This window comes from Pocillopora verrucosa, chromosome 6, assembly GCF_036669915.1.
Source record: "Pocillopora verrucosa isolate sample1 chromosome 6, ASM3666991v2, whole genome shotgun sequence".
Lineage (NCBI taxonomy): Eukaryota > Metazoa > Cnidaria > Anthozoa > Scleractinia > Pocilloporidae > Pocillopora > Pocillopora verrucosa.
The window spans coordinates 20,702,631-20,713,363 of record NC_089317.1 but is presented as its reverse complement, the minus strand read 5'-3'; the positions used below and the strand labels follow the sequence as shown (position 1 = coordinate 20,713,363).

At 39.1% G+C, this 10,733-nt stretch overlaps 1 protein-coding gene across 1 annotated transcript; it reads right to left on the bottom strand.

Moving 5' to 3' along the window:
• Nucleotides 1-6,466: 6,466 nt before the first annotated feature.
• Nucleotides 6,467-9,697, bottom strand: LOC131792576 (transcriptional coactivator YAP1-A-like). Its single transcript, XM_059109993.2, has 2 exons — nt 9,066-9,697; nt 6,467-8,681 (listed from the first exon to the last, which is right to left on the bottom strand). The coding sequence occupies exons 1-2, from the start codon at nt 9,503-9,505 to the stop codon at nt 7,928-7,930; spliced, it is 1,194 nt and encodes a 397-aa protein (XP_058965976.1). The 5' UTR covers nt 9,506-9,697; the 3' UTR covers nt 6,467-7,927.
• Between the last annotated feature and the right edge of the window lie 1,036 nt (nt 9,698-10,733).

The following is a 10,733-nucleotide window of genomic DNA, read 5'->3' as shown; positions in this document are numbered from 1 at the left end:
GGGCTGTGAGATTATAAATAGTTATCTACGCCCTCTTTCTTTGGCGACAGATATAATAAACAATAAGCAGAACTTCGGAGAAACCACCCTAACACCACGCATAATTGTTTGTTTTCTGTTGTTTTGCAATTCGTGGATTGAAATCAAATCCTTGCAGTTCACTCTGGAAACATGAGTAAAGGGGGTAAGTTTCTGAAAAACTTTGGTGCTGCGTAGGTGAGAGAGTATAACAGGATAGTTTAGTTATATCAATTGAGTTGATAACGTAAATTGACCACCGTAAAGATTTTGAAAACTGAAGTTTCGAGCGTTAGCCCTTCTTCAAAGCGAGGGCCCTTCGTTTTTCGCTCTGACGAAGGGCTAACGCTCGAAACGTCACTGCTTTTAAACTCTTCATGGTGGCCAATTTACGTTATCAACTCCGTTGATCGTACTAAATTACCCTGTTATCACTCTGGATACAGGCACGTGTAAGTTTACCCGCAACGTGCAATCCCTGCATCATCAGCTCTGGCGCACGTGTCCGCGTAGTTATAAGCAACAGCATGATATCAACACTCAGAACCCACGATGTGCATTTATTGCACAGACACTTTATATTTAGGAGATCTCCTGTTCTGCACAGGTTGCGGGGGAAAAACCACAATTTTCCCCTGTATGCTCGTACGATGATTTCTCCTTAATCGTCTCATCAACAACTCATCGACAAAACAGCGGCTCAAACCTTGTGGTTTGAAATCTTTGTAGTGGTTGAAGCCATATGCTAGCCTGGTTGAACTAAATGCCACAGCAGTCTTCTACAAATAAACAAACTCAAAGACCCTGTCTGCGTTCGTACATACAAGGTGTAAGAGACCACAGTCTCCCAGTCAGTTGTTGACCAATTAATGTTTGGTTAATCAATATTTTCACAAACATTGACTTTGTTTAATATACGATATGCCGACACCTGACTCGGAGAAATTATCAACAGAAATTTCAAAAAATGACCCAAACACTCAAGAAAAGAACACAAATAAACATTTAAGAATATCTAAAGAATGAGTCGATGATGTGATCAATGTTTTGATCTGCATTTCCATTTCCGGCACGTTTTTACGACTACAGAACATTTTTATCAAGTAAACTTTGATATCACAACTTTCCGAATTTATGTTAACTGAGTAATGCGAGGAGTTTAGTCACTTCTGCTCTTGTCAAGCTATTGACTGATGGTGTACCATTTTCGTCTTTCAGTACAATTCCTAATTTTGATTTCAACCGTTTTTTACCTCGTTTATTGCACACACCCAGCATGCTGTTGACGTATATCGTGTTTCAAAAGTACCCACAGCTAGTTTGGAGGTAAGAGATCAGATTTGGGTCAAAGTTTCTGAAGTGTTTTTTTTTTTTTTTTTTTTTTTTTTTTTTTATGCTTTCGTGTTTCCGTGACTCGGTGTTAAGCGTCGGTGAGAACAAATATTCTTTTGTTTGGTCTGTTTATTTGGTAGCTTTTAACAAGCACTGAGTGAGGAAAAGAAAAACATCTTGACCACGGTTAGCTGCGCGTTTTGAAATTTAATTGATCTCGATTAAAAGAAATTTCTAGTCAAGTTTAGAGTGAATCGAAACAAACAGTAGCAAATAATATATCTCGGTTAATGAAAATCTTTTGTTGTATATCCATGAAGATTCCCTGTTTTAAGAAATGTTAGACTCCGCTGAACGTTAAAGCCTGTAAAAAAAACTATGCTCTCTGTTTAGGGCCACACGTTATATTGAAAAGTTTGTGGTTGATTCTGTTTTCTTTTATTCGGTAAACTGTTAAAGAAAATACTGATTTAATTGAAAATTGTTAATCAGTACGCAAACCAATTTAACTCATTAGCTATTTCAACGTTTCTAGTATTACAGGAGACTATGGGGTGAAAGATTTTCATTAAAATCTTGGCCTTGCGCCCAACAATATAACGTTTCAATGAAATGAAAACCAAAACAATCTTTTTAATTGCCCGAGGCTTTGTAAAAATAGTAAATAAATCAACACTCCATGGTCGGCTGTTTACGAGATCAAAGAACTGCTTCGCATCACGTTTTGGCCAGAAAGTTCTCTGAAGAAGCTTCGGTGAAGCTGCTTCAGACAACTTTACTTTAATTTAAAGTATTTGCTGAAAAGAGGTTTAAATAACACAAGATTTGCTTTGCTTTGTTGGTCTTAATAAAATCATTTCCATTTTTAACCTTTTTTGTTGCGTCTTATTTTTGGACCAAGCATTTATCGGCTTGTGACTGAAAACAACAGGTGTTCGGTCTCAAAGCATAAGCCACACACTAAACCATTTAATTCAAACATTCGATTCTGCTCTCTAAAAATTTCGCTTCTACGAGATTTAGCCATTTTTTCAGATGGTTATCAAGGGGTCTTTCGCAATCCAATTGCTTCGACAAATGGATAAAGGGAGTTGTTTATCTTGTATTTTTGCAATGATTAAATCAGTCAAGTCGTGCTTACAGCCCGCTAAGGAAAAAATATGAACGGGATCATTGTTCTCTATTCAATAAAATTGCAAAATCGAATTGATATGTTTGTAAGTTTTGTTAAATGAACATTGTACTTCTAATCAGTTACGCACGGGCGACAGGATGAAGTTCAGTAGTTTACTAATTATCTGTTGATTACTTTAGTCATAAAATTTATGAATAATTTCTTCTTGAACCGACAGCGACGCAAAATTTTTTTTTCAAACTGTGACAATATCAGTAGCAATAGTCCTACTAAACTCTAAGGGTCATCGAAATAACGAAACTGGAAAAAGGAATTATGTAAGCTTAAAATAGGCCTTTGCTTTTCCCACGTAATTTTAGTTGATCCACCGCGCAATTTCAACGAAGGCTCTATCATTTGATATCGTAACGCCGTAAGAATATCACTCCGGAGACAGATTAAAAAGGGCGAGGGTTATAGTAGGTGTAAGTTGACTCAAGAGTGCTGAAAAGTAAAGAGCGGAAAACTGACATAGATAAGAACAGCATGCTTCTGTTTTTTTCACTTAGGCCCGATTATTTCACATTAAAAAAAATATACGATCATGATTAGAGTTCGAACACGCAAAATTGTTGAAAACTGTAATTTAGCCATTTAGGCAGGAGATGGAAGTACTCGCTGAAGGTGTTCATTACTTGCTCATTTCTTACAACGAGAAATCAATCTGTTTGAATCCGTTATGAACCTTAGACCGCTACCGAGACGTGACAAAATTTTAATGAACACGCTGGATTCGGTTATTCATCCTCTCTTAATATAATCTGATTGACTTCCCGAGCACTCTAAAAACGAGGAACCGCTAGAATCCCATAGCGAATATTTATCAAGTGATCTTAAGGAAAGAAAATTTTTTCAAAATCATTCGAGATCCATTTGGAAACGTGACTGTGAAACATCAGGTGGCTTATTTTTTTCAACCCAGGAAACTTTCCGCATAACCCACGCAAAACGTGTTATCCTTTCAATCTTTTCTTTAAAATTGCGAAATCAGGAATATGCGTAAGTTCCGGGTATAAACTCCGGAATTCATACTCTAATTTGTTCAAGTTTATCGACATAACATAACTCGAACTTTTTAACTACCGTTTGTCAATTCCATTAATATTAAGAGACCTAAAACTTCCAAAAAAGGCAATGATTACATATGCACATGCACAAAAATTCTCTCTTAATAATTAAGCTTTTATATCGCAACAGAACGTGAAAAATCTACATGTTCTTAAGTTTTGCATACTTCTTTCCCACAACAGCAATATTTCTGGTCGTTGAAATAGCCTCTTGTCTTTAGGCTTTCACGTACTATACTATGATCAAAATGTCTCATTATGACTATGGTATCAATAAAACAAACTATCTATGGAGTCCTTAACTTTTGAGAGGTATAAAAATACCACTTTTTCAAGTTAAACCTGAAGAGCACTCGTCCAGCTCAAAAGAGCGAGGGGAGAAACTTTTCAGGAAGAAAAGCAGAGCGCTCTCTCGCCAAAATGCGAGAGCACTGATTGCTAGTACCGAGCAAGACTTGCGCCAATGATTCGGGCCTATTTTTAAGACATTGTAACTGTATATACTCGTTTTCCTGAGGACAAATCGCACTCTCAGTGAGCCATATTTATCGTCTCTTGATCTTGAGAAGAATGTCTGCTCAGGAATTTCAGAGCAACGGCTACATCTGTACTGGAACTTCATAGCCACTATTAGCTAGTAGACTGACCGTCTGTGGCTAAATTTGTTTCGAAACTTCGCATCACGGAAGGACGTTGGAGTCAGTGAGCCCGCCCTAATCACTTCCTTAACCAGTTTTAAAACCCTACATCATCGACCTCCCAGCGAAAAGCTTCTTTTAGAGAAATAAACCAGCTTTTCAGGGGATAAGAAAGTGCCTTACTGTATAGCTTTTTCAGAGTTAATCCAAAAAATTAAACTGTTTTTTACCAATAAACTTGAGACTTTGGCTTAGGTTATGAGGCTGATAAAGAAAATTTTTGTTATTGAAAAGTAATAACTATTTCTCTGACGAAGACACTGTACCTTGTCAATAATTTGTAGCGGAAAGGGTTAAATTAGAACGTTCATCACTCTCTAAATAAACTGACATCGCAAGGAAACGAAAGTTTATGTAAGCCGTCACACTTTGAAAATCTTTTAATTAGTAAGTATCCTGATTGTGCAAACAGCGAAAATTTATACAAATGTCCAGCCAGGGGTGACATTGAAAGTAAATGTAACCACGCAGCGATGACAGAGAAAAGCTATGTTCAGAAAGGTTCTTATGAAAATATAAACGATTAGAACTGTTAGTTTTATCTATGTCTTTTTTAATAACACAGTTTATCAGCTGGAACTATCGTGATGTCTTGATTACGTTCTGTAGGTTGCATGTTCGGTCACATTCATCATCGCCCCCTGCCTACGCGGAAATTTTACTCATCCGTACACACCGGAAGCGCTAAAGGGGAGGTGTGGCGCCAATGAATTGCTCCTCTTTTGTCAAACAAGACGGAAAACGTTTCTTTGAAGGATTAAAAGTGTTAATGGTCCGTTCAAAGTAGAAACATACCGCGTTTAGGTTCTTTAGCACGGGAGGGAAAACGCGCAATAGCGGGCGCGTTTCTGTCACCTGAGAAATCCGGCAAATCAAAGCGGTGCATTTGTGTAGCGAAAAGTTTTCATAAGTAAATTAGCAGTTTAGTGTGACTTTTATTATCACGTTTTTTTCATGTTGTGTCTGGATTTTCTCACGGTCAAAGATTGAATTATGATGAGGTAAGCGTCGCTTTTGGCAAGGTTCTCAGGTGTTGTCTGTAGGTGCAACTGAGAAGTATTAATTTTCGAATGTACTGGAACAACTGATTTGACAAATCCTTACTCGTGCGGTTCACCAGGTCACTTTTAATAAGAGATAGGCAATCGCAGCTGATGACAGACTGAAGATTTCAAAAGAGAAAAACCTGATAAATCGTGTTGGGAAAAAATGAGTGTTACGAGTATTAACAACATGAAAAAAATCAGCTCTTAGCAAGCTCATAATAAGCATCCAATGGTACCATAAGTGTAGATACTGATTAAAAACCGGCTTTTCCGTTCGTTTGCTCAAAATTTTTATTCTCTCTCAATTGTCTGCCAAACGATTTGTCTTAGCGTGCGAGTATAAGTGAATGTGACTTTCCAGTGTTCCCCATGTACTGCATTGCTGTGATACGTAAACGGGGTCCAAAATCATGTTTCGCAAGAGAATCAAACGTTCTAAATTGCCTTTACGATTCCCCTAGGCATGATATCGAAATTTTGTCATTTGGGGAAGCTGCAACAAACTTTTTCCACAATGAACGCATCTTGATGAATTCATTTTCAGTTTTTCTGCCAAGGTCGTTTTATGTGTACCTCTTGTGTTACGAATATTTACACGATTTCGCAAATGAAAGTAGACTGACGATTTAGCAAGCCGGCGGAAGTCAATTTGTGTAGAGCTGGAGCTTAATAATTCTTCAATTGTGTCTAACAATAATTGTATCACTGCCTCTACGCCGAAACTTCAAAGAAAACGCCCCATAGTTTTAAGAACAACTACAATGAGTTAAACCCCGGGATCACAGTTTTCTGTAAGGCTCATAATTTGGTTATGGAAAGATAATTTGAGGGTTACAGAAGACCACACTGATACACATAAAGTTCACAGCAAGAGCTTAGGTTTTCATGCATTATACAAAACAAGAGCTGGATCTGGTTACGAAGGACGAAAACCCCATTTGTTTGTCTAGACATTTCAGCGGGATGGACTATAACAAGGACTTAACAAGCAGACTATTTTTACCCTCTTCAATCAGCTTTTCTTTTCTTATGCAAAATGTGACGGCGTGTTGATCAGTTGCCAATGAGTTCTCGCCGCTTACTAGAAGTTATTGAAGCCTACCGTCGTCGAAATATCAAAGACAAACACCATTCTACTATTTGTTAATAAAATACTTTATTGTGTGACGTTTCACCAGGAAACACATCGGTAAGAATATTATGAAATATCACTGCTCTGATTTAGAGAACAAAAATAAAGGTAATTTGTTTACTGGTTGCAAAGGGGTCTTCACGCCTACATCAGCTGCAAACCAAATGAATAATTCTGGCGGCGTAAAACACAGAAAAGTAAACATTCTTGCCATCGCGCCGCTCAATTTTAATCTTCAAATTTGCTCACCACAGACGGAGAGTGTGTGTGTGGCTTAACACCAAGAAGGAAATGCAAACAAAAACACTTTTATAGAAGTCTTTCTGATCTACACTTCGTATGGCCCCTTCCTGAGCAATTTACCGCTCTTCTCGCGTATCGAAACGGAGCGTTATTCCTTAGACATGAATTCCCCTTTCGGTTTGTTTTTTTATATATATATATATATATCTAAAATATAGCTTAACTATCAAAATGAAAACTGATATTTACACTAAAGTGAAGTCAAAATGTGTTGCTACGCTTATCAATCTAAGGTCTTTTGCGTTGTACTAAAAAAAAATACAAACAATTTCACAAACGCGCGTGGAAAGCCGTATAAAGCTATGCAATGAACCCGCATTAAATACTGTATCTAAAAAATTAGATCCTTTCGTAGCAAAAATAATCAAGTTTTTGGATACAAGAAAGCTACCCTAATTACCAAAATTATGCCGTATGCTGCTTAATGAACCATAACAATTTTGTCAAACACAGAAAGCCAGCATTGATGTGTAAACCGATCTTGAATCTCGCCCGAGTTGTGGAGAGACTAGCTAAGATTACACCTAGCGTGCCTAATGCCTACCAAGTGCTGATTTTTATGTGGATAAAATGATAGAGTTCAAGTCTCGCTCACGATTAATCAGGGTTGATGTTTTGTCATTCTCTAAGAACAAAAGTCGATCTCGTGGGTGGAGTTGGAAACGTATCCAATTTTTTCACACGATACCCGGATACGACGCAAAATCAAAACGCCAAATGAGTAACGACAGCTAACTATTGAAAGCTGAAAAAAGCAATTTTGCGGAGACGCAAACATTTGACGCTATTATGAAAACCCGTATTAATCTCTAACTCTTATTTACAAGCAATTAAATCAAAAAACTATTATACTCTCACCGCAAAAAATTATACCGACTTTCAATTGTGTTTTCCTCTAGAACAATACGATAAAGCCTTCCTATTTCGACTCTAAAGCCGAACTTTGTAGTTTCGTTGCGAAACAAGTTCTCTTATAGAAGTAAGTTACAATCTTAATCTTAATATTTACGCGTATGAAGATGTAAAAAAGGGAAGTGGTTTGATCGCTAACGAGCGCCTTGTACTTACTTTTCACTCCGTTGAGAATATTCTAATGTCATTGAAAAATCCTTTCTATAAAAACTATTACGTTGCGCTTTAATGAAATCTTAACAAGCTCAAAGCCAAGTCAAGGTCGGCGATATTAGCACGGATTCCATATCGTTTAAGATCTCCGAATTGAACTCCAGTCCAACCCCAAGATCTTCAGTTTCCATGTTGGTGGAATTATCTGTTCCTTCCATCACACCTAAGTCGACATTAGTGCCAGGCAGGCTATCAAGGATCTCGGGTATCCTAGGATCGGCGCGAAAAGAAGTGTCCTTCGAGTTGTAATTCGCGTCAAACATCGGTTGCGAATCGTTCATATCGACGTCGTGGAACTGGTAATTACCACCTCCCATTCCGAGCCCAGAATCAAATGATTCGTCTCTGATATGTCCTCCGTTCGTTACAGGGGGATCTTGCGCGCTAAATTCTCGCGTCAAGTTTCCGAGCAGCGACGGTTTCCCACCTTCCTCTAGAATATCACGTTTCAATTTGATCTCTTGCTTCAAGAGTTCCTGCTGCCGTTTCAAAAGTTGCTCACGCTCTCTCTGGAGACGATGAAGCTGAAGGGTTCGATGGCCTTGGCGATTAAAATCCGGAGGCAAGGTCGAACGCATATTCTCCTGATTTCTACAGTGCATCGCGAGTCGCGGGTCGATCCAGCTGGTTGTCCTTTCGATGTGGTTGATATAGTAAATATCACCTTCTGGTGTTATCGCCTGTTCCCATCCATCGGGCAAATTGCCGACAGGCTGTACGCTGTTCAGATTTGAAGTTGACTGTGTTTTTCTTGGGTCTTGCCATGTTGTTAGCTGTTCGAAGTGACTGCGAGAGAGAACAAAAGCGTGATTAGTTTCACTATAGTTGAAACAGCGTATTTACTGTGTTACATCCGATTTTGGCTACCCGCCATATTGAGCACCAAAGACACGTACATATATAAGGAAACAGGTTTAGTTAATGGTTTTAAGAAACACAATAAAAACCCGAATTCAATGAAATTTTATGCTAGAGAATCATTATGTCTTCATGAGACCGTTAACACTTCCAGCGTAGTAAAATTATTGTACGGAATTTACTATTCTTGATTTTGTGTGGCGTGCGTGCGTTTTAATATTTAAATGTCGTAATTTAACTGAAGTTGTGTTAAGACATTTACAATTCATTAAACCACTGGCATTAAGGGATGCTAACACATTTTCGTCTTACTTCATGAAGTATCTTTGGCCACTCGCCGTCGTTCTCATTTCCCACCCAGGCGGCATAGGAGTAGGCTCCTCAAGCAACGCTGTGTTATCGAAAGAGGTTGATCTTTGATGGTGAACGCCAGGACTCAAGGAGTGGTTTGGCGGGCCTTTCAGAGTCGTAGGAACTGTGAGCGACGCTGGCGATGAACGCGAGTGCGAATGAGAGATTGGAAGCCTTTTTGGGACGTCCTGATCGGGTGATAAGCTACCGTCGATTGGAGGTTGCTTAAAAAACGACGGAGGAAGCTTTCTTAATCGCATTGGTAATGATTGTGACGACGATGCTGGCTCAGGATGCGTCTTCGCCACTGAGTTCTTGCTGATGACATGGAAAAGCGCCTCTAGGTCGTTATCAGAATCTTGCCTCACGTGCACCACACAATTATTGTTCTTTCTTTCCATTGCCAGTGTTGTTGATTGCCTAACGTGGTGTGCTCAGTACAGAATGCCTTTGACACATCAAATAGTGATGGGCTAGCGCCGTAACAACTCAGAACTGTTATGAAGCTCTCTAAGGTCAGTATCGGGAAATATATACACATATATTACGGGCTATTATTTCCACTCATCGCGGGGGGCCTGGTTTTCGGGTGGGACGTGACGTAATGATTAGCCCCGAGATTTGGTCGTCATACCAACTGTATGAACAAACCAATCAGTTGGCGTATTTGGACAAACAATAGTTCATTGATAAAAGGCGCCATTGTGCAGTTCTATTTTTGCGAGCTACGTAACAGTTGTCGTTAGGAAGCGAGATTTAAAGCGTGGGTTTTCTCTATGGTGCAAAATCATCGAGTTTTCTGGGGCTTTCCAGAAATGAGTTTATGACGGAATAGAAATACTGTGGTCACGCGCACAGTACGCAGCTGAAAATGCCGGCAAAAGCTTCGAGAGACCTTTGAAACGTGAATACTCCGCGGGGACCAAAATACACGATACAATGACAATTACATGTAAACAAGACTTACTTGATATGCAGCTGTGTGATAAATATCGAGCTGTATGTTTGTGTAAGTCTGTTTTGCAATGTGGCAAAGTTTGGGACAGAAGAGAGAAAAGGGACGGAAATTTGGTCAGTCTATGCGGTAATGGTGACGGATAGTTTCGTGTTATGTGGGGTTTCCGTGTACTTCTTCCATCCCTGTTTCTGCTGACTGGGACATCACGTAGCACTGAAATTCTGGGGGGGTGATGGTGTGCTAGCGGCTATCACATTTTTTGTCTTGCTTTCTCCATTCTTGCTGATTTATCAGAAATTCAGCCTTTTAAATCCGTCTCCAACATCTTCCGTTGCCAACATCTTCCGTTGTCAATGTTTCCTTCTTTGTTGGTTATTTTTCGTTTTTGCATCTCCAGAGATCACTTCTTTACCCACGAGTATTCAATACTCCCTCCCCCTGTGAGAGAAGACGCCACTCGTCTCAGGTTTACAATAAGTGACACTCAGCTTTGTTACTGACAGCTCAGCACACCGGAAGTCGCATTGTTTCTTAACAAAAACATAGGAGGGCCGTCTACGTTTGAAACCCGAAACTGTGATTACACAGCTCAAAAGATTTTGGCTAAAGTTTTATTGGCTCGATGGTTTCTTTCAATTTCCCATAACACTGACCGCTTGATAAGACATTTG

Coding starts and splice junctions, on each gene's coding strand:
- LOC131792576 (XM_059109993.2), bottom strand. CDS start 9,505: ATGGAAAGAAAGAACAATAATTGTGTGGTGCACGTGAGGCAAGATTCT. Junction 8,682..9,065: donor GGCCAAAGATACTTCATGAA/GTAAGACGAAAA, acceptor TCTCTCTCGCAG/TCACTTCGAACAGCTAACAA.